At 36.8% G+C, this 24,625-nt stretch overlaps 1 protein-coding gene across 1 annotated transcript; it reads left to right on the top strand.

Moving 5' to 3' along the window:
* The first annotated feature begins 270 nt into the window (after positions 1 to 270).
* On the top strand, positions 271 to 21,546 carry LOC131148580 (uncharacterized). Its single transcript, XM_058098381.1, has 3 exons — positions 271 to 613; positions 5,729 to 7,070; positions 21,117 to 21,546. Exons 2-3 carry the CDS (start codon positions 5,884 to 5,886, stop codon positions 21,229 to 21,231), a joined length of 1,302 nt encoding a protein of 433 aa, XP_057954364.1. The 5' UTR covers positions 271 to 613; positions 5,729 to 5,883; the 3' UTR covers positions 21,232 to 21,546.
* The last annotated feature ends 3,079 nt before the right edge of the window (positions 21,547 to 24,625 follow it).

The raw sequence follows: 24,625 nt of genomic DNA, 5'->3' as shown, positions 1-24,625 counted from the left end.
ATTTTAAGATTTTTAAAATTTGCAACATTATTAATATTTTAATTTAATTCACATGCTTTTAAATTATCACTACAACTGCATTGAAAAACTTTTTGAAGCAAGAAAATTTTTATTTCTAATTATTAAAATTATTTTTTTCTTCTTAAAAGACTCATTGTAGCCCTAAAAACTAATATTGGTCAATAGTTAAAAAAAAAAGATATATTTTTACAATTTTTAAAAAATTATAATGCATAAATTATAAATGCACAAATCTACCAATTTATTTACACCATAATATTTTTTAAGTGGATAGCTTATTATTACATCCCAAAATTTCAATCCTAATTTTTGAAATAATAAAAAAAAAATCCCTAAACACGATACATGTGCTTTCGCAGCTTAAGCTTTCCCTGTAATCTCCACCGCTCCGGTTTCTCTCATCACCCCGCACCGTCGTTAGCCGACGCTTTCGATTCCCAACCGCCGTCGCCATTTCCTCTTGCTTCTGTTTATGTTTTTCCGTGTTAGCTTGCGATTCAACGCGCAGAGGAAGCCACCTGAGCTGATTAGGGGCAGCTACTTCTCTTCTCAAGCACCTTTGTTCGTTCCTGCTCTCCTTCTCTCAACCCAGGTAAGCATCTTCTCCCTCTTCGATTGTAGAGGGGGTATTTCAGAAAGAAACTTGATTAATTATTTTCCGTCATGGTTTCGTGCTCTCTTTTTCTCTCAACCCTGGTAAGCGTCTTCTGGGGTATTATAAAAAAATGTCAATTGATTTTTTTTCTGTGACGGTGCTTCCGTTTGAATTCTGAATTCGATGTTATATCCCAACCGAATACGTCATCCTCATCAGCTTTTACTTGCCACTGATTAATTTATGTACATTTCTCGGATGGTCGGATACTGTTTCTTGGTATGTTTTTTGGTCCATACTAATATTTGCTGCTAATTTAGGGACCTGTGTATGCCATTCATATGTTCAAATTGTTTCTTGATTTCCAATTTCTGTTTTTGCCCATGGGATGTTTGTTAACATATCTTAAGTCATCCATATATGGGATTGTTAAAATGTCTTAGTAGTTAGCAATTGTTAAAATTTATTATTTTTATGATTTTTGAGATAGTACAATTCCTCCCATCGCTGTTCATCATTTTTTCTTTTATCTTTTAAAGCTTTTGAGCATAAAAGTTAAATGGGCGCAACGAAAGCAAGAATGCTACTTTGAGGTGATTGGTTAAGTAAAAAAAATTAGGGTTTGGTTAGGGATGAAAGCTCCGTGGATAAAGGAGTTCATAATGCCAACCATGATAGAGGCAATGGCGTGTGTGATGAATGACGATTTGGTTAGAGGGGAAATGTTGTGATTGGTGGAGAGCAGGTGGTAGGTGCATCAATCATTGCTGGATTAGTGGCATGGTAAAACATTAGAGCTAGCATTAGGACAAGAAAGCCTATATTATTAACTCCAGAAGAATTCATTTAAAGAATCATAAAATGATACTTCAAACTTTAATAAAATGATGGGAAATTTCTTCAACACAGTGGTGTCTCTGGTTCTGGGTTAAATTCTTTTTACCACAACATCCCCTCCTCTCTCCCTCCCCAAAACAATATTTTTTCAATGCCTAAAGGTAAGTATATGGTGAAGGCCTTTGCCCAAGGGTCCTAACCATGCTGAAAGGTGGCTAAAGTTGTTAACAGAGTATAAAAATGAATGAATCATTGACTTAACACACATGCATTTTTGCAGAATAGATTTATAGTTTAATGGGCATGTTTGTTAGTTAGGTTCATTCCAAGTTCCCGTTCATAACATGGGATGCCTGCAAACCTAAGCATATTGTTCACATGAATCCAAGATCACATGATGCTGAATTTTTCATTCATTCTAAAATCTGAAATTGAGAATTGGAATCTTGATATAAAATTTGGTGTTGAATGAATTGATCTTCTAATTTGAAATCTGCAAATTAAAGAAGATTTAGAATGTCCAAAAAAGTAGGGAAAGTACTGCCGAAATTTTGGCAATTGCAGTTACACATCTTACACATTATTTTTCCTGGCAACATGCAAACTTGAATTCAGGTGATGTTTTGATCATATGCCATATAAGAAATTCATTTAGGGTTTTGATTTGTTTATTTTCTTTTAAATCATGTCAAATTCTGTGAAAAAAAATTATCCTGTCCACAAATGAGTTACTATTTTTTTTATATATTCAATCCACTGTAATATAGACAGGCTTCCTATATGCTAGGGCAAGACTATTAGAATTACAACAAAGCTCATCATAGCAATTCATATTATCCTGAATCTGATAGGCTAGTAAGTGAGTTTAGTAAGAGTTCCGAACAGATGCTTTGGGATGACATTCTGATTTATACTGCAGCATTTCCATAATTGGTCTACTTTTATTAATGTTTGTTGCATTTCTTTTTCCTTGGATGCTACTTAATTGGGCAAAAATATTATTTAGTTAATCAATCAAGAGTAATTGAATTTATTAATTTATTCTTACAAATACAATTCATAGTAGAGTAGTAGACCTTCAAGGAACTTTCCCCTGATGTGTGCTCACTATGTTTTGATAGTTCAGAAACAGTTTCTCAACTGTTTGTGCACTGTGGTTTTGTATGGAGGATGCAGAATAAGCATTTTGGTCTTTTGGGAGAAAGTTGGGTGTGTCTGGGTTTGGTGGAGAATTTATTCGTCATCTATTTTTCTGGTTTTGGTGAAAGCAAAGATGCTGTCGCTGTATGGAGATGTGCACTCTCGCAGTGCTATGGGGATTGTGGCTGGAATGTGATGCATGTATATTTGCAGGGAAGGAGTTCAATATTTATTTGTTATGGGACAAGATTCATTATTTAGCATAGTTTTGATGTGCTGGTGATAGTTGTTTGAAAGGAGTGGGGTTCTCTGACATTCAATGGGGTTGGCTAACTTTGTTAGTTTGATTGTTGATTTTTCCTTTTGTTTTTTCTCCTTCTTGTTTTTCCCTCCTTGTTTAGCTGGACTTTTTACTATACTTTTTGTACATTCTTCTTTATCTAATGTAATAATTTTCTTTTGCTATAAAAAAAAAAGTAAATATAGGTCATAGGAATAAGTAAAACGTGTTGAACATATATCACCAATTGCAAATGAAATATGGGTCTTACTAGAAGTACTATTTTATGGTATTAAGAATCTTAATTGTTTTAAAAAATAGGTTTTTCTTATTATACTTTTTAATAGACTTTTAAAATGTTTACCATATAATACTTATCCAATCAATATTAGAAGGCATAGACTATCACTATGTACTAATACTAAACCTTATATGTTCAATAGTATTCCTTGAGCTCAAAATCATAGAGCTTGATAAGCATTATATATAATGCAATATCTAACAGTAAATCATAAACAATAGGCATAATTTTACAATTTAATGTTCTTATGGGAAAAATGAGTAAACATGGGCCTTAACTTAGGATTTTCTTTGATAAGCCATAAAAATCATACAAACTATGCAAACAAGAAAATATAGACGTGTGCCACACCTAGCCCAGAAAAAAGGAAAATGATAAAAAGGGCATTTTGATGGAAAGATAGCAGTTGTGAGGTTATAAGATGATGATTGAGATGAGTTTTGACTTATTAATTTTGTATCTTTATTTCAATGCTGTTATGGCTTTAATTTTCACATGGATAATTGTAAATATTTTTGTTTTATGGGTTGATCTTGGTGGATGGAGGCTTAATTGATTGCAAGCATACTTAAGTCTTGCAATAAATTATGTGTTTGATTGACGAGAAAATTATTTGACAAGAGAAGATGAGTGTTTGATTATTTGAACTCGGGGATACCTCAATAAAATGAAAATCATTGTATTTTATCTAGTTCTATATGTAGCATTATTAAACTTAAACCATAATAGTAGATTATGAATAAAATGAGCTACATTAGCAATTTTGTCAGCAACCTGATTAACCTGTTTATAGACGCAAACCTTATTATTATTATTATTATTATTATTATTATCACAAAGGTAATTTGTTAAAGAGAGAAAGATGTGCGAAACTAGACAAGGGTGAGAAGCCCTCTTAATGAACTAAAATAATAATATTAAATTAAAAAGGAATGCTTATTTTGAAAATCCTTTCTAAAGCCCTCTTTAACTTTTTTAACTCCCATTTTCAGTTTTTATCCTTTATATTGGTGTTCACCAAATTGCTGATCTAATATTTTTCTCTACCCAGTGCCTTCTTTTCCCATGCATGTTGTCTTGCTTATTTTTTTAATTATTGGCATTATGTCTGTAATAATATGGAGGAATAGTTGTTTTTCATTCAAGCACTGATTTTATATAAATTTTGATTAAATTCCAACTTTGGTTTATTTGAATCTTGGTTGTTGTAGTTCTTATTTAATTAATATCTGATCTTGTTGTAATAATTTTGTGACTTGAAGAATGAAAGATAGATGTTGATATTGTTGGATTTTGGTGTTATTTTTGTTTTATTTTGTTGTTATATTTAACTAGCTTTGTTTTATATCAGAAACCTGAATTTTATTTTTATGTGAATTTCACATATTATTATAGTTTCAATGCTATGTGTGTGTTGTCTCTCTCTCTCTCTCTCTCTCTCTCTAGCTAAAGAAGAAATTTCTGTTGTTCATTGGTATTTTTTTTTCTGTTAATTTCTTTTCATGGGTCGTTATTATTTGTGATTTTTTAAAACAATTTATAATTCTATGAGTAAAATTTGGGGAAATGGCTATTCGAAAAATGCAGTGACTATTATCTACTTAATCTCAATTTCCACAGTGCAAATTTATTGCTGAATGATGATTTGGAATCAATAGAATTATTTAAATTGTAGTGCAGCATTCACCCTATGAAGCTGCACAAACTGGACAGATACATTGTCTTGTAGCCTTCTCATTGTGATGCTATGCAAAGGGAAGTTCTTTTTTCATCTCTTGCATCTGAACACTCTCTTATCCAAATTGATGGGGGCTTTCTCCGGCCATAACTGCACAAACTAAGCTTTCCCACTTCCTTTTTGTGTTTGCTCTCTATTTTATTTATTTATTTATTATTATTTTTATTGTGATCTTCTTCCTCTGGATCTTTAATTCATCTGTCACTCTTTCTAGTTTGCCTGCTCATTTCTCATCAGGAAGCTTGAGCTGGTTGTTAAATATTATGTCCATTATATATACTTTGCAGGAATCTGTATGATGTGCTTGTTTTGCTGCTGTTATTATTTTTTCCTCTATATTTTTCTTTTCTATTGCCTTTTCTTGGAGCAGGGTCAACATGGAATCCCATTATTTACATCAATTTAGTCTCTATGATCCCCTTTTGAATTTTGATCATATAGCTATCCTTATCTTGCCTTGAGTAAGAATACTGTGGTGTTGAGCTTTTTTTTGGTGTTGTGGAAGTTAATCCCTCTTGAATTTTCTTTTTATTTTTTTACTCAAATTTGAAAAAGTAATTATGTTATTGTTGTAAAAGATAGACATGGTGGGCAGTGAGTTTTCTTGTCCTGTATAGGTATTAGATCAGTTAATATATAGTAAAATTTTTTTATTCCTTAATTCACTGAAATTTTTTTATCCCTGTTTCACTTTTTGTTTTTAAGTTATCTTTCATTTGTTTCAATGGAGATCATCTACATTTTATTAATTATGTATTTTCCCTTTTGGATTTGTCTATATGTGTTCAGCCTAATTTATCTTTCTTTTGGTTTCAGAGTGTAAAATCAGCTAAACGTCAAGATGCCTTTGATTGAACTTTATTTTTATGGAAGGATCTGAAAGACAGAAAGAACTGTGAACTTACTCTTTGAGATTCCGTAGGAATTCCTGCAGTATTCTTTTTTTGAAGCTCGTTGTTAACTTGTTAACCATGTCTGTAACGGCGGGTGTTAGTGATGCTGTAATTGCAATTAGGGAAAAGCTAAGGGGTAAAATTGGGCAAACTAAAGTCAAAAGGTACTGGCCTGGAAAAGCACCTGAGTGGGCAGATGATGCTGATGAAGATGGTGATATTAGGACAGCTCAGGCAGTTGCCTTGGAGAAAGCTTTTCCTAGACATGAAGATTCAGATGTGGTCCAAAAAGATGATCCTAGGTTGCGCCGTTTGGCTGAGAGTAGGATAGATGACCGTGAAGAAGTAAGAGCAGATCACCGGCGCATCCGACAAGCTGAGATTGTTTTGACAATAGAAGAGGAAAACAGAAGGCAGGAAGGGCTAGATTTTGAGGAACAGGATGAAGATGCTTTGGAGGAAAGAAGAAGAAGAATCAGGGAGAAATTGCTCCAGAGACAACTAGAGGAAGCTGCACTCCTTCCGGAAGAAGAAGAGGAGGAGCCAGAGGAAGAAGAGGAATCGGAATCTGAGTATGAATCTGATTCTGAAGAAGAACAAACAGGTATAGCAATGGTTAAACCTGTTTTTGTTCCCAAGTCAGAGCGAGACACCATAGCGGAGCGTGAACGGCTTGAAGCAGAAGAACAGGCCCTTGAGGAATTGATGAAGAGGAGAGTGGAAGAGAGAAAATTTGAGACAAAACAAATAGTGGTTGAAGAAATTCGGAAAGACGAAGAAATTCAGAAGAATTTGGAAGTGGATGCAAATGCAGCTGATGTGGATACTGATGACGAAGTTAATGAGGCAGAGGAGTATGAAGCTTGGAAGGCCAGAGAGATTGCAAGAATCAAGAGGGACAGGGAGGACCGAGAGGCAATGTTGAAGGAGAAGGAAGAGATTGAGAAGGTTAGGAATATGACAGAGGAAGAGAGGAGAGAGTGGGAAAGGAAGAATCCAAAATCAGCTCCCCCACCAAAGCAGAAATGGAGGTTCATGCAGAAATATTACCACAAAGGTGCTTTCTTCCAGTCAGATCCCGATGATTATGCTGCAAGTGCTGGAAAAGATGGTATTTATACTCGTGATTTCTCTGCCCCTACTGGAGAAGATAAGATGGACAAGACCATATTGCCTAAGGTTATGCAGGTCAAGCACTTCGGTCGTAGTGGAAGGACAAAATGGACTCATCTTGTCAATGAGGATACTACAGATTGGAACAACCCGTAAGTTCTTTTTCTCCTGCTGCATTGTCTTCTGCTGTTATATTTTTTTTGCAATGTTGATTTGAGCTCTACAAATAGAAATATCAATTAGCGACAAGAAACTGAAAAGAAATGGAAAAGTAGATGAGCTTTGATTTTTGTAGTTGGTTAGAATTTTGGCATAGTGAGTGCATGAGTTTTTGCATTTATCTCATGTAAAGAAATTTAAGACATTTCTAGACTCAAAAAATTATGTTTTGAAATTATTTTCCTTTTTTATGTTGTGTTATTTGTTATTTATTTATTAAATAGTAAATTTTGTTTTGATACATATTTTGCTTATTGTTTCTGAAAGGATAGTGAGTTTTTTTATGTTGTGTCTAGACACTCCATAAAAGATATTACTGCAGGTAAGCACATGCTGAATGAGGAACTCCATGGTCAATCTGATTGTCTTAAACATTGTTAACCTGCTGCACTGTTTGATAAAGTGCACTGCTTTTTCTCAGGCAAAATGTTGAGAATTGATTGAAACCTTCATCAGGTTTCAAGTAGCATAGTTACATGAAGTGGGAGTGGTGGTAGTTATGGATGTGAGTGTGGGTGTGGAGAAGAAGAGAGATGTGCCAGAGTCAAAATTTAGAAGCATTCATGCAAATAATATATACAACAAAAACAACAATAACAAGCCTCAAGTCCCATTAGGTGGAGTCGGCTACATGAATCTTTTTCCGCCAATTCACCCAATTGAGAGCGTTTTCCTCTATCAGATTAAGGGCTATTAAATCCAACCTCATTCCTCATTCCAAATTATTTTAGGCCTACCCTACCCCTTTTCATGTTAGAAACAATAACTAACTCACTTCTCATAGGTGATCTATTAGGTTTGCATTTCAAATGCCCAAACCATCTAAGCTACCCCTCCCTTATCTCGTCTTCAAACTATGCCTAAATTATTGCGCATATGTTCATTTTTTACTTTATCTTTTAATGTTATATCACTTATCCACCTTTACATTCACATTTCAACAACTTTTACTTTTTATACATGTTTCTTAGTTGCCCAACATTCTAAACCATAAAGCATAGCCAGCCTTATAGCTGTCTTATAAAACTTTCCTTTTAACTTTAAGGGTATTCTACGATCACACAACACACCCGACACACTCCTCCATTCTACTGCATACCCCCTTCTTTTCTAAGACGCACCAAGGGACTTCTTTGCAAATCATATATCATAATTGCAAAAGTAACACATAATATTTTCAAAAAGAAATGTCTGATTTCAAGATATAAACTAATATGTTGCATAAAAATGGTTTATTTTTAGTAACTATTCTTATGAACTTTGCCTAGATTACATTGTAAATTTGATGTTAGAGAGTTTGGGAGGCGTAAATATGTGAGTATTTTAGGGCAATGTGCAGTTTTCGCTGTTTTTTGGGGCTTTGGCTAGAGAAGAATGTTAATACTTTTTGAGTTCAGACTTTAGTCGATTATTTCAGTCAGGCTTGGATCGTTTTTTGGCTTCAGTGTGTGTGTGTGTGTGTATTTTTCCTTGTTAGGAAGCTTTGGGATTGTGAGCTTTTTGGGGATATTCAGCATGATTGATTGGCTCCGCCAGTTTGATTTGGGTCTATTTCTTTTTATGTTTTTATTCTCTCTTTTTTTTTTTAATTTTTATTTTGCTTCTGTTTGGAGGATGTTTTTTATTCTGCTTGTACATTTTTTATTTTCTTATGTAGATTCTTTTAATACATTTTAACTTCATTTTTTGACTCAAAATAATAAATTTGTGCGTGTATGGCCTATAAAAATTATTTTGAGGTTTTTAAGGTGAAAATGTGGTCCTATCATGATGATAGTTAGATTCTGTCATGGTTGGCTTGAGTTTCTGTCAAGCTCATTGTTTTAAATAAAGGCCGCGACCGTTACGTAACGCCGTTACGTAAAGGTTTTTTGGGTTACCGATACCGTTACACACCGCGAAATCGGTGGGAAGAAAAATCAGGGCGGTAGTGGCCGTTACGGACCGTGGCCGTTACGGACCGCGACCGTTACGTAAAGGCCGCTACAGCCGTTACGTAACCGCTACAGGACTGTTACACCAAAAAAATATTTTATTTTTTACTTTTTCTTCTCACTTTTTCTCTCTCTTTCATATATCATTCTCAATATACCAAGTGGCAAGAGGGGGAAAAGATTATAATGAGGATGACAATGATACAAAATTTACTTTTTATTTAAATATTCACAATAGATGCATTAATTAACAATTTCAAAATACTAACTTGTTAGGAATTTTTTTTTAATAATAAGTAATGTGATATTTATGTTCTTTATTTTTCAACTTCAACCTTCTTTCTTTTCTAGCTATTTTATATTTATATTATTCGTATGTCTTATGTGTCTAATAGACTAATGGAGTGTATAATGTATTTTATTTTATTAATTCATTTAGCACACATAAGAATTTATCACAGATAAGAACAATGAGAAGTATAAATACGCGCACACACGTAATTTTCTATCAATGATGGTTTAAAACAAATGTAAACTTGTTGCCCTTACCAAATAACTTAGTTACTCGAACGAAAGGGTCCAAAATACACTAAAACCCTTTCTAAGAATGGCCAAAAGCTTAAAACATGCAAGTACGCTACTATGCACAAGGTTGTGCGTGCTTCAAAAAAATTCACGGCCGTTACACCCGCTTCCCGTTATGTAACATCCGCTACTCCTGCTTCCCGTTACACCTGTTACCGTTACGTTACGCTACCCGCTACCGCGATTTAAATCCATGGTCAAGCTACTGTGTTAGAAGCATGGAATTGAGGTTCGGGGTTGGAATTGTCACCTAGTTGGAAAAATCCTGTAACTGAGGCCCGTTTGGGAGCACTTTTAAAAAAGTGCTTATAGCACTTATCACATAAAATATGTACTTGTAAAAAAAAAAAGTACTGTTTGGCTTGAACAAAAATAAGTACTTAATAAAAAAGGTACTTTTTTGCCACTTCTGAAAGAACTTCGTAAGTGAATTTGGGGAGGCAATCTGGATAGCTTTTTGGCCACTTATAAGTGGGTACTGTAAGAAGCAGTGGCAGTTCTGTATTTGTGATGAATTCGGTCACAATTTTGTAATTTTCTCCTCCCCTCTCTCTCTCTCTCTCTCTCTGCGCAGCTCCCCTGAACCCTCTCCTCTTCCTCCTCCTCCATGAACTAACACCAACTTCTTGCTTCTCTGCTCCCCCTCTCTTCTTTGCGGATCTGCAGCCTTTGCTGCCGCCTCTTCCTCCTCCTCCGTGTGCCAAACCCAACTTCTCCAATTCCTCTCCTTTGCAGATCTGTTGCCACCATCGCATCTCCTCTAAAAAGCACTCCTCCATGAGCCGTTGGTACCACCACCGCTGCCTCCTCCCCCTTTCTGCTCTACTTCCCTGTGAATTCAAATCTGAAGATCGAGGAAACAAGAATCGTATGCAATAATTATTGTTATAATTAATGATAGTATAATTAGTATAAATTAATATGATAATCATGTGTTATAAATATACACAAGTAACAAGATTATTGTTAATTAAATAATAATCATATATTGTGTTACTTAATAGAAAATATTTAACATTAATTTAAAATATTAATTAAAATAAATATTAACTAATTTTTAATTACACAAATATTAATAATTTTAATTAAAAATATTTTTTTTAAAAAATCATATATTATTTTATCATGTATTATAACATATTAATTATTATAATACATATAAATTTATACAGTACTTATAACAAAAGTGAGTACCACCAAACATTACTTTCAGTACTTTTTTAGTTTAGCACCCATTATAAGTGAATTTTATTAAATTGAGCTCTTTTTCAAAAAAGCATGTCTCCATAAGTGCTTTCAAACGATCCCTTAGTCCAGCGGTGATGTGGAACTTATAAAAAAAAATAAACAATTAGAATATTGGGCCTGAATCGTCTGATCTATTGAAGTTGTGATAAGTTGCAGTGAGCATGGTGTTTATACCCAATGCATGCAGAGAGTGCAAACTGGTAGTGGTTAATTATGGGAAATGGGAGCATATTACAATGTTAATATTATCAAGAATTGATGGGTGAAAAGTTGCCTAAACAACTTCGCCCCCAGCCCCTTTCTACAACCTCCTCTTCAAAATTTCTTGCCAAAGTTTAGAAGGAGCCATGGTCTAACCACATTTTTTTGAACCTAAAAGGAGTGAGATCCCAAGGCACCTTCCTTCATTCCAATAAGTTGGAAAATGATTGCAGGTGGGTCTAGGTAGCATGACTTGGGTGAGATTAGGAAACTCCTCCTCCCACACTTTGGTAAACAAGAACCTATCAGTTCTACTAACTGCCTCCCTAGCTCCACCCACTGACCACTTAAAATTAGCATTTCTCAAAGATCCCTCAAATTACTCCCTAATAACCAATTCAAACTTCGGCATAGTTGCAGTAACCCCCCCTCTTCTCCCAAGGGTGCCTCACTGCATTAAAATCACCATCCATAATCCACCTAGGCAAGCAAAACCCAGAGACAAAATAAAGATCATCCTCAAAAGAGCCCCTAAGAGCAGGCCTAGAAGGACCACACATAGAGGAAACCTACCATTGACTCTTGTCTCTAACTTCTAGCAGGAAAGAAAGAGAGAGAGAAAAACCCCACTAGACTATCCACCTTGGTAGAGACTCAGATTGCCCAATGGAACTGCTACCCCTTTATCATTACCCTTCCCAACATTGGAAGGAATAGTGACAACGTCCACCTTATTAAGAATAGGCTTAGGAACAAAGGACAAAGACCCTTCTCCAATCAAGCTGTAATCTAGTCTAAATTGTGCTTAACAGAACCTTCTAACCCTTGCCCAGTGTCAGAGGCCAATAGAGAACTCTCTTCACCTATATGCTGAACTACATGTAAGGGTTTGTCAATCTGTATTAACTCTTCTTCCCTTTCGTTTAAATAAAGACCTCTTGGAAGTTCTGCCCAGTTGTCTTCTCCTTCCATATCTATCTCACCTCTCAACTGGTCAACTAGCAAGCCATTATCAGAATCGCAGAATCTGCTTAGGTCGTCTTCTGAATCAGAGCACTCCTTGTCATCACTAATTTCATCCCCTTGTGTTTCTTCAGTTTATGCTGGATACTGAGAGCCAATATTGAGATCACTCTCCGCTCCCTTACTGCTGCATGTGTTAATTTTTGAATGGGTGCTGCCATCTTTCTACTGTGTAAAGCTAATTCTTGTTCATCTTTTCTGTCCCTCTTAGGTAAACTCTGCAGCCCCTTTAGCTTTATCATCCCCCCCCCCCCCCCCGGGCCCCCCAACATCTTCAGAATAGGATCTTTGAGAAGATCAATCTTATCCTTCTGTATTAAATTCTTCTGGTAGTTTTCGATGGAACCGTCTTCTTCTGACCTAACTTCTGTTAAGACACTCCAGACTCTGCCAAATTTATGTTGACAGTACCATCATCTCTTGTGTCCTCAGTGCTTGCTTGGCTCTGAGTTACCAAGCCTATTTTCTTTTCTTCTGTAAAAGGCCCATCACCCGGTTGAGCTGGGCTTGGCCCTTTGCCCCTTTTTTATAACCCATTTAGTAACTGTTCTAAAAGGCCCACTAGTGTCGCTCAACCTCCCATAATTATATTTAGTAGCATGTTTAAAAACTGAACTGGGAAGGGAAGTAAAATTCCATTCCTGATATCACAGGATTCTCAGCTGCTTCTTCCCGAATCTCTCCTCCCCATCGCCAGTGCATTACTGAAACTTTTGCAAAAGTGCACTTCTCTGACTGTCTCGAACCCCAGCTTTGCTTCATCGCTAACATCTTGTGGCAATATTAGGTTCAAGGATCCACACTGTGCATCTGATTGCAAAATCTTTGCTGTGTTCAGACAAAAGCTTCAGTAGGGCTTCAAATAAGCTTCTCTAACCTTTGTTGTTTTTGCTCTCAGGGATGCAGAAAATATACCGATTTCCTCCAACGAACCCCTTCTCTAGATGAAGGAATATCCCCTTAACATTGGAATGTAGCTTGTGCGAGACCATTGAGTCTTTGCTTTTCAGATACAAGCCTCCTCGATTGAGCTCATTGAAACCTTGATTCCCTTTGCAGATCACCCCCAGTGACTTAATGATCCAGATGAATTCCTCTCTCTTCAGTAAAACATGAGAAAACTTTCTCCCAACAAACTCTGACATCCAAAAGACCAAGGGTTCAATTGATTCAAGCCTGAAGACCTTTCATTCCACCCTAATGGAGGAATGTCCTCCCCACCCAAACGCCTTCCTTGAATTGCTGCTTGAATCCCCTGCCACTAGTTCTGTCATATTCTGGAGTTCGAAGGGTGAATGATGTTGACAAAAATATTGGTAAGTACGTTGAAAATGGTCGCTGGTAGAAGTTGAGCGATTGCTGATGGCCTAGGAGTACTTCTGAGGGAAAATGCGAGTGACTGATGATAGAGTTTTCCAGTGGCTGAAAGAATTTTCTGGAAGTAGAAGAGAAATAGGTTCGATAGCTTTGGTTTTGTTGATGTTTTGGGTTCGGTTTCTGGGTTAGGGTGTTAATAGAGGGAGGTTTCATGGAGTAGGATTCAGGAGAAAGGGAAGAGAAGATTCTCGCCATGCTTGCTGCCTAGGAGGAATTGAGAGGAGAGCATTGTGACTTATGAGAAGGATATTCCTGTTCCAGAGGTTGAGTTTATTCAGTCTGATCCTAATTCTTTCGAGGTGGAACATGGAGACTGTAACTTATTTGATCAGAAATGGGATTGGAAGTTCTTCTTAGGGAAGAGGAATGCACAGTTGAGTTGGGAAGAGGCTTGATTGGCCCTTCAGTGTCTGCTAAGGTTGGTTTTTGCCATATGAATTATGGTGCAACTCCACACATGTTTGCCCAAGGATGATGAGTTAGCTATTGTTCCTCTTCTAAAAGTCTCCAAATTCAGCATCCTCTTTCCTCCTTTTCAGGTAAGGGTGTTTTTCTGCGATATTCCAAGGACCAAACATATGCTCTCTATTTTTAAATAGAGGTATTTTATAAATTCTTGAGCAAACTGAAGTTTCTGTTGATTCAAACATGTGACCAAGTGTTAATGGAGGGGGATGTTGTGTCTATAGACCTACCAGGCGGTTATAGGGAAAATAGAGATCCTCAAACCCTTATTGAGGGTATTGATTTGAAACTTGTGGCTGTGTTTGGTCATGAGATTAGAGTGTCAGTCTCAGCTAATTCATTTGCCAAGAAAAAAAAAAAATGGAAAGTTGAAAAGGAGTTGCAGAAATTACCCTCATCTATTAATTATGGGAGTAGGAGGCCTAAGAGTGAGGAGGAAGGTCTGCATAGGTTTTTATGAAGCTTCTCAGTTGGAATTTGAAGGGTTTAGGGTATGTTAGTGCTAGGCTTTTAGAATAATCATCCTTAGGTCCTATCCTGATCTTGTTTCATTTCAGGAAACTAAGCTCCAGGTGATGGATTGGTTGGTTAGGAGCGTTTTGGACTTTCGTTTTAAGGATTGGGAGTGTCTTCCTCTTTCTAGAGCATCTGAGGATCAGTTAGTGATGTCAAATACTAGATGTGTTTCTAGGATTGACTGTCTTCCCTAGTCCTTTCCTCTTCGATTCTTTTGGATTTTTGAGGGAGTGAGCAGTGGTAGATTTAACAGTTTTTATAGGTCTTCTATGTATGGTTTGATCTTTATTTTGAGGTGAGCTCTGCTCTGTTTATGGTTGCTGTGTGCCTAATTGGATGCTCGGTGGTGATTTTAAGTGATTGGATTCCCATTCAAGAAGCAAGGCAGTGCAAGGGTTACTTCTAGCATGCTTGCTTTTGACTCTTCTATTAGAGATTGTTGGTTGAGGAATTTGCCTTTGGCCAATGCCATGCTCGCTTGGTCTGTTGGGGAGGATCCTTCTGCGGCTGGTTGTTTTAGGCAGGTCTTTGTATTCCTGTAAGTGGAAGGTTGCTCTTCTGATTTTTCCCAGGGGATTTTAGCTAGGCTGGTTTCTAACCACTTTCCTCTTATCCTAGAATCCTTGAAAGCTGGGTTGGGTCCTACTCTGTTTTGATTTAAGAATATGTGGTTTACTCGCCCTTCTTCTTTTCTTTTGTTTTGGAATGTTGGGGTAAATGCCCTGGTCCAGGTTGGTAGGGGTTTAAGTTCATGAAAGAATTGCAACATCTTAAGGTGAGTTTAAAGATTTGGAATGTGAAGGTTTTTGGGGATGGAAGGACCAAGAAGGATGGTATTTTAAGGGAGATTTAGGAAATTGATTATTTGGAGAAACAGAGTTCTCTTTTCACGGATATTTAGGGGTGAGGAGAGTGTCCCTTACAATGAATTGGAGGATTTGTTGTTGGAAGAGATTTGTTGGAGCCTGACGGTGAGGCATGAATGGGCTAAGGAGTATGATTACAACACAATTTTTTTGATATGGTTGCCAATAGTTGATGGTTGGATTAGAGAATTGGAAACTAGTGGAGGTTCAGTTGCGTTATTGAGGATGAGATCACTAGCTTCTTCAGGAATTTATATTTGGAGAATAGCAGTTTAGACCCATTATAAAATGACCAGATTGTGGTTGGAGATTCTTTTTGAGGAGGAGATTAGGAAGGATGTTTTCAATATGGAGGGGAAAAGGCAAAAGCTTCAGGGCCTTGTGGCTTTAAAATGGTTTTCTTCTGTGGTATGGTGACTCAAGTATGACTTGTTGAAAATTTTGCTGGGATTTCCTGGTAATGGGGTGATTCCTAAGAATATGATTCCACTTTCAGAACTCTATTTCCCAGAAAGGATGACATGGCCATTGTGTAAATAGATTTTTGCTGAGGTTCTCCACTTCTCGCAGGTAGATTAAGGGAGGTCTCACCTGATATTATTTCTAGTTCTCAATCTTTGTTTGTTGGTGGGAGACAGATTTTGGTTGCTATTCTTGTAGCAAATGAGTTGAAGGTGTTAGGAGTGAGAGGACAGGGTCTTCTATTTAAGTTACATTTTGAGAAGGTGTATATGGTATGTGAATTGGATTTTTCTAGATTTGTTTGTTAGATTAGAAGGGTCTTGGGTTGAGATGGAAAGATTTGACTAGGGGTTGTTTTCATTAACTTCCTTTAGTAGTTATCAATGGGGCACATTGGACTTGGTTTTCAGATTCTGGAGGGGTGAGGCAAGGGGATCCGTCATCTCATTTTCTCTTTAATCCTGTTGCTGATGCCCTGAGTAGTGGTGGATAGGGGTCAAGTTCAAATTTTCCGTGGGGTGTGATGGTGTAATTGTTTTGCATCTGCAGTTAGCTGCTGGTACATATTTTTTTGATGTCTGATGATAGGCTTTGTTTTTTCGTAATATCCTTGCCGTACTATAGGTTTCTGAGTTAGTGTCAGGGTTGAAGCTTAACCTGGGTGAGTGTGGTTTAGTTGCTATTGTTTGAGTTGTGAGGTGGTTTCTATATTTGGTACTCTTATGTATGGTCTTAAATTTCCATGAAATTGTTGAAATTTCTGATTTCTGTCATCGTCAAAATCGAAATGGCAGTTGAGTTATATTTTGCATAATTTCCATAGAAATCTCAATGAATCATCTGAAATTTATAGAAATATCGAAATTTTAGCGAAACTTGTCGAAATTTTAGCAATGCAATGAAATTTCCTCGTAATTCAAATGAGAGATTTAGGAGTGAAGTGAAATTTCTCTCTTAATTTATTTTATTTGTTTTTATCGAAACAAAAGATTATTACAAGTGCTTTTGAAATTATATGAAAAAATATAACTTATAACAACATTTTATTTAACCATTCATGTCTAAATTACCATTATTTGTATAATAAATAATATTTGAATGATTTATGAATTTCATTTATATTAACTAAAATATTTTTAAGGCACATTATCTGACAAATATGTTTGATACACATACTATATTACAACTTTTCCACCTCATAGACAACATAATGTACTTAACTGTAATATATTAGTCCTAAAACTTACATTATTATGTCTGTTAACCATTTCTAAAGTTTCACAAAGAATTCCATGCTTACTACTGATTTCCCTTATTTATTCAAATTGAAATCGAAATTTCCATCGAAATTTCTGTACTTTTGGAGCTTTGAAATTTGAGTCGAAGTTTGAGACCTTGCTCTTATGTTTGTTGGATTCTGCAGTGTTTTTTGACTTATCTAGATGTGCCTCTAGGGGGTAAACTTGCATTTTGTGAGGTTTTGGGATCTTGTTATTGCGAAGGTCTCTTAAGTGATTAGATGGTTGGAAGAGGGGTCTTTCTCTTTTGGTGATCATATTACTTTGGTTATCTTTATTTCTCTATTTTTTTTACTGTGTATATTGTTCCTGTAGGAGTTGCACCTACCGGGGAACGGATTATGAAGGACTTCCTTTTGTCTGGATTGGGTTGCTTCTCTGGTGAATGGATGGGATGCTAACATTGGAAATAGAGTTTCTCATTAGAGCTCATGGAAATTTATCTAGCACATTTCTCTTCTCTTTCCAAGTATTAAGCATAAAGTGGGAAATCATTCTTGAGTCTGTTTTGGAAAGATCTTTTGGTAGGAGAGCAGTGCTTTTGCGATGCTTTCCCTTTTTTATTCTGCGTTACTTCTGAGTCTGAATGCTTCTATTTCTTTTCTGGTTGCTGAGGAGATTAGTATTTTTTTCTTTTTTTTAACTTTGGTAGGAATCTGCATTATACGGAAGCTGAGGTGCTTTCTGTGCTCCATATTTTTTTGGGAGGATGGTAGGATTTGGGTTTGGATGCTTCAATTGTGTTCTCGTGTAAATCTTTTTGCTCCTCAAATCCCTTTCTCCAGCATTTTTTTTGTTTTGTTTTTTGGGTATAAAGCTGAGGTTCACCTTAAGGTTAAAGCATTTGTTTGGACGGCTATTCTGAATAGAATTAACCCTGACAATCTGTTGCAGATTAGAAGACTCCACAAAGCTTTGTCTTCTGATGTTTGTGTGATGTGTGACTAGTGGGGAGTTGCATGATCATCTGTTTCTTCGCTGTTCTACTGCTTGGAGCTTATGGAATTAGATTTTTGATTTTTCATGTGAATGCTAGGTTTGTCATAAGTCTTAGGTGGCTTTTAAGCTACTGGATTAGGGGCTTTGGAAGGAAAATGGATGAAAATAGGTTATGGAGGTGTGCAGTTTTTGCTATTTTTTTGGGTGATTTGGCTTGAGGAATGCTTGCATTTTCCATGATTGTTTTATTTCTATTGATTTTATGTGAGACAGGATTAAGTTTTTTTTGCATGACTTTGGGCCTTCTTTTCTGGATGCTTTGGGTGTAGTGGTTTCTCTTACCTACAGTGAGATTGGTTAGCAATGCTAGTTTGATCTTTTTATTTATTTATATATTTATTTTATTTATATTGTTTATATTCTTTTGTTTTTTTGGGAAGATTTCTTGTCCTCGTATATAATACCTCTATAAGCAAAGAGTTTTTTTTTAATCCCTCTATATCCATAGATGGTTCATCCATTCATTTTTGGGAGGACATCTAGATTGGGAATGCTCCTGCATTTGTTTCTTTCCTTCGTCTTCACATGCCTACCTTCATAATACCCCTGTTCTTTTGGATGTGGGTTCTGTTTCTTCAAATTTAATGTTTTTTTTTTTTGAAGAAATCTCAATGACAGGAAGGCAGAGGAGTGAGTTAGCTCAACCACTGGAGGTCCTTTCTCCTTTCATTCCTCATGTGAGAGCAGGCGTGAGGGTTTGGACAAGATCTGGTTTTTTTTTTTGTTTTAAATAATTTTTTATGCCTTTGCTGAACGACTTCTCTGCATACTCGCCCAGGGTTTGATCCTTAATTAATAGTAATTATTTATTGAAGGTGAGGAGACCATAGAATGCTTGTAGTGCAGATATGTTGTGTATGATGTGTCATCCTCTCATATTATTATATGCTTTAACTCCTCACATTGAAATAGTTATCATCTTTTTTATCTAGGCTGCTTTGGAGTGAGTTGTTTGGTGTTTTTGGAAACACAGGTGGGTATGTTCACCATATGTGGAAGCTTTTTTGAGGATTGAATTTTTTGGGTCTAGGAAAGAGGGAAAAAAAGGATTTGTGGAGGTTTGCTTGTTATGAGGTAGCTAGGCTGCCTAGGAGTAATTTGTTTGGTGTTTTCTGAGGTGTGGCAGCACATGTTGATGCTTTTCTGAGGATTGAGTTTCTGTCTTTTTTTTCGGTTTTGGGGGAGGGGGGTGGGGGAATCCCTGAAAGGGAAGAAAAATAGTATTTCTGTTTTTGAAGATGTGCCTGTTTTGCAGTTCCTTGGATGTTGTGGTCATGAATAATGAGAATTTTCAGGGATAAATTCACTCCTCGTTTGCTTTGGGATAGAGCAGTGTTTCTAGCTTTTTTTTTTTGAAATTTCTTTTGATGCTTTTGTAAGTATTTCTTTGGGAGATTTGCAGTATGATCCGTGTGTTACTTTGATGTAATCATTGTTTTCATTTTGGTTTTTCTAGATGATGCTCCTTCCTCATATTTATTTCTTTCTATTCGTAGGGAAGTGGCTTAAGCTTTTTGGCCAGGTCTTGGCATAGCATTGTATTATATCTTTCACTTTTTAGAGGTCCTAGATTTGAGCCCCATTGTCCATTTATATGAACAATTGTTCATTTACCTCCTTGCTTGCACTGAGTGCTATTGGGGCCAGATGGGAGGGATGTCAGATAGCTTACACTTGTATATTTGATTTTTTTTTTTTTTACAAAATCTTCTGAAATGCCCTGGAGTGGAAAGCAGTTGCGATTTGTTTGCAGGAGACGATATTTGAATCTATATGTGGGATGATTCTAAGGAGTATTTGGGTTGCAGGATCATGGATGCTGTCAGTTTAGGTGCTAATGGGGCTGCTGTTGGCGCTTAAGTTATGGGCGACAAGAGGGTTGTTTCAAAGCTGGATGTGTTTGTGAAAGAGCAGTTCCTTTCTTGCTTGTTTTAAATCAGATTTAGACAACTTTGTATGAGTTTTATCATGGGTGTATGGCGATGTGTGAGAGGGGTTTTTGATTGGAATTAGCTCTGGTATGGGATGTGGGAGAATTTATGGTGTGTAGGGAGACATTTCATTGAACCTTTTCAATTGAAGACTTAGATTTTATCGAATCTCATAAGCCTAACATTCAAGACGAGACACATTTAAAACTGCACTGAACTTGTATTTTCTGAGAGGTGGCATTGCTTGAACACTAGGTTTCAAGATTGAAATAGATCAGATCTACCTTTCATGTGGGAGGAGGCACTATATCTAATTGTTAAAAGACAAAGCAAAAGAAAACCCTCACTACTGGCAAAATACTTATTTGCCCAGGATAGTCTCCATGGAAATCCCAGCGACCAACCTTTTTAAAACAATTGAAGGCTGCATCCTGAACCTTGAACACGATTTGAACTTTGTAATGTTATGATTATCTCTTAGTGTGGTTTACTTGAATGATTTTAAGTTTGTTATGCTTAGTAGCAATTTTCCTTGCCTCGTGAAAGTTAAAAATGTCTCGGATTATGCAAATTAACTTATTTTTGAGGCTTTATGGTTGCTTCTTTGGATTTTCAATGAAGGCTGCTGGGGGTGCGGAAAGATAGGTGTTCAACTGCATGGTATTGGCAGTCTTATGGTCACTAACTTATATAATAAAAATACAGAGATAAAGAAAGACCTTTTTCAATCCTTATTTTATTTGTATCTTGTTTACTTTAACATAGTAATTATCCCTTTTCAATTGGGCGGTGGACTATTTTCTGCTCTGCTCCCTTGGCATGTGCACATTAATATTATGATCAGCCGAAAATGTGATTCAAGGCTAATTGTGGATTGTTGTGTTTCACTTTTTAAGTGGTTTATTACATTCTGGTAATCAATATAATTGGGTATGTTTGCATCATCTTTCAACTTCTTTTTATTGTCACTTATTCATAAATAGATGCCCATCTTGCCCTTTTATTCCCTTTGGCAGAATAATATGTTTACTATGTCAGTTCCCCTCTTAATGTCAATGTTTTGTTGCAATGCAGGTGGACGTATAACGATCCTCAACGAGCAAAGTACAATGCGAAAATGGCCGCAATGGATGCGCCTATAGCAAAGCCCAAAGGGAGCAAGAAACTGAAGGATTGGGAGTCTCACTGAATTTCAGTTCCATCAAGAATTGAAGGAAGAAGCTTGTTTCTTGTCGTAATTGCTCGTTTTTGGCCCTTACCATGTTGCTTCCCATCTCATTTCTCATTTCGTAAGAGTGCGGTAACTCAAATAACGGCTCAGATATTGATCCTTTTGGATCTGTAAAGGCTGGCGAACTGGCGTTGTGCAATTATGGCACTATGGAAATTATTTCTTACATTTAGTTTAGTTGTTTGTCTTGCTGACGAAAAAGATATTTAATCAGTTGGATTGAAAGAAATGTTGCTGGCTCAAGGCTAGTCGGCCTTGGCCTGCTTGTACGAAGTACGGGAAGTGCCGATCCTGCTACTCTAATCCCTTTCCACCCACCACACCTCAATTGACTATAAAAAAGTTATTTAGGTAGTGTTTGGGAGTATTGATTTTAGTTTTGTGAATTGTGAAAAAAATTAGTATAATTTTACGTTGCATTTTATTCAAATTCATACACATTCAAATCTAAGTTTTGAATTTTAAGCCCCCAAACATGAAGGTAAATAGATTCTACAGGACTTCCTTTTCTTTTTTGTTTAGGGTTTGTGTGTTCATGCATTCTTGTGTAGAACAACATTGGTGCATATGTTACGGGCCAAACATTTCACATCTTTGTGAATGGACCGTGCGGCGCTAACTAAAACCCTCTTGTTTAATTGGTCAATCTATCGCTTACCACAATTCACTTTCGAAACACAATATAAGTGGAAGCAGTAAGCAACTTATGAAAGTAGTGGTATTTAAGCAGTAAACATTGAAGCAATGTAATTCATTAACAACACCCTTGTTAACATTGTGTGTCTAGCGAAGGAGGCAAGAAGGCTAAACATGTTGACAGTAGTTAGTGAGTTTTACAAGTTGATGAATACTCATCTACCCCTAAAGAGCTTTTATGTTATTCTCACTCTGCCACTAGGAAATATTAAAGTGATTGAGGAGTCATACTGCCTTTTTTAGACTAAGGAAAAACTACTTCTGAAAAATAACCCTACACTAGTATTTACATGATGGAAGCTTATCCCAAACACATGAGACAAGTGGTCACAGGCAAGTATAATGCCCTAAACAAGCTCAGCTCATGATGTGAACTCTCTGTTTGCTAGGATGTCTTCAACTTCTCGTTTGTTAGGTTGCACCATCTTCAATTTCGCCTTGGTTGACTGACTTCTACTTGGATCTTCAATGTCGACATTGAATGACTTGAGGTAGCTGACATGAAACATAAGATGCACTTTCATCCAAGCTAGAGGGTCAATTATGTAAAAGACCTTCCTAACTTTGGCCAAAATGGGGATTGATCCTTTATATTTATGTAGTCTCCTATCTCATCCTTGTAGTGACCTAATCTATTCAGAATTGAGCTTAACAAGTACCAAGTCACCTACGTTGAAGTGTTGTGGCCTTCTCCCTTGATCTACCCACCTCTTCATCCACTTAGAAGCTTTCTTCAAGTAGGCTCAGGCAATCTCTGCATTCTGTCTCCCTTCTCTGGTGAAGATTTACGCCTTAGGACTCTTTTCTCTATACGACTCATCCACTATGTGAGGTAACAGTGGCTGTTGGCCTTTAACAAGCTCAAAATGGCTTTTGTTGGTTGTTGAGGGCATTAAAATAGAACTATGCCACATCAAGTAATTGTACCTAATTCTTCTGGTTGGCATTGACGAAATGGCGCAAGTACTCTTCTAGTAGCCCATTGAATCTCTCCATTTGTCCGTAGGTCTGTGGATGGTAGCTCAAAGAGATATCTAGATGTGAACTGAGGATTTTGAAAAGTTTTGTCTAAAAGTTACTAGCGAATCTTGAGTATCGGTCACTAATAATATCTTGGAAAACACCCTAATACTTCACAATATTCTTGAAGAATAGTTATGCTATCTCTTCTGCTAAACAGTACTTTAGTGTGGGTATAAATGTACCATACTTCGAAAACTTGTCTATAACCACAAGTATAGACCCTGCGCCTCCCACTTTGGACAAGTTGGTGATGAAGTCCAATGAGACACTTTCCCATGGTTTGGATGGTACTAGTAAGGGTACCAGTAGCCCTGCAATCTTCTTCCGTTCCATCTTGTCTTGTTGGAAAGTGAGACAAGTTCGAATATAATCAACCACATCATCACGCATGTACGACCAATAATACCTCTGCGTCAATAAGGCAAAAGTACGCTGCCATCCTAGATGTTTGGCCCACATGGTATCATGACACTCTCTCAACAGTGTCTTCCTCAAATTTCTAGCTTGTGGCACAAAGATCTAGCTACCATGGGTCATCAGCAATCCATCTTCCATCTAGAACTGACATGCTTTCCTCCCTTTGGTTAGCTTCATGAGGTAATGCACAACTGGATCTTTGGCTAACTTATCTTTAATGAGCAACTGCATCGTCATGGTAACAATACTCACAGTCAAGCGTGTTACCATTTGCAAGGCCACCAGCTCGGCCTTCCTACTTAATGCATCAGTAACTTGGTTCAAGCGCTCCGTTTTGTGCTCAAATGAGAAATCAAATTCTGCCAATAATTCCTACCATCGACCTTACTTGGGTGTCAACTTCAGCTAGGTGAAGAAGTGGCTAACACCTGAGTTATCCATTTTCACCACAAACCTTGATCCAATTAAGTAATGTTGCTATACGTGGAGACAATGTATTTCCCCTAGCATCTCCTTCTCTTGAGTTGTGTACTTCCATTCCGCTTCACTAAGCTTACACTTCTCGTATGCAATAGGATGTCCCTCTTGTAACAAGACTCCTCCAAGGGCGAAATCCGATGCATCTGTTTGTACCTCGAAGGGTTTCATGATGCCTAGAATAGCAAGTATCAAATCTATCATCATGGCATCCTTCAAGTCATAAAAGGGGCCCTAACTCTTCTTTAATAGTTTTGTCATAGGAGCAGTTCTCTGCGAGTACTCCTCTACAAACTTCCTATAATAGTTGGCAAGTCCAAGAAAGGAACGCAACTCCTTCACTATCCTTGGGATCTTACATTCTTGAATTGCTCTTACCTTCTCCACATCCATCCTAATATAACCTTACTCAATCACATAACCAAGGAATTTGAAGCTCCGTTGAGCGAAAGAGCACTTCTCTTTCTTCACATACAGGTTGTTCCCCTTCAGCTTATCAAACACCCTCCGTAGATGCTCTTTATGTTCCTCTAGAGTGGAAATGTAGACAACAACATCATCAAGGTACACAACGACAAACTTGTCAAGGTACTCACGAAATATATGGTTCATCAAGGTACAAAATGTCGCAGACGCATTTGTCAAACCAAATGACATCATCAAGAATTCATATACCCCATATCACATCACACAAGTTGTCTTCGGCTCATTCCTATCAACAATTCTCACTTGATAGTAG

This window comes from Malania oleifera, chromosome 2, assembly GCF_029873635.1.
Source record: "Malania oleifera isolate guangnan ecotype guangnan chromosome 2, ASM2987363v1, whole genome shotgun sequence".
Classification (NCBI taxonomy): Eukaryota; Viridiplantae; Streptophyta; class Magnoliopsida; order Santalales; family Ximeniaceae; genus Malania; species Malania oleifera.
The sequence above is the reverse complement of the archived record's forward strand: the minus strand, read 5'-3'. Positions and strand labels throughout refer to the sequence as shown.

Excerpts from the sequence above, each read along its gene's own strand:
- LOC131148580 (XM_058098381.1), top strand. The coding sequence starts at position 5,884 with ATGTCTGTAACGGCGGGTGTTAGTGATGCTGTAATTGCAATTAGGGAA. Across the intron at positions 7,071-21,116 it reads ACTACAGATTGGAACAACCC|GTGGACGTATAACGATCCTC; the intron begins GTAAGTTCTTTT and ends GTTGCAATGCAG.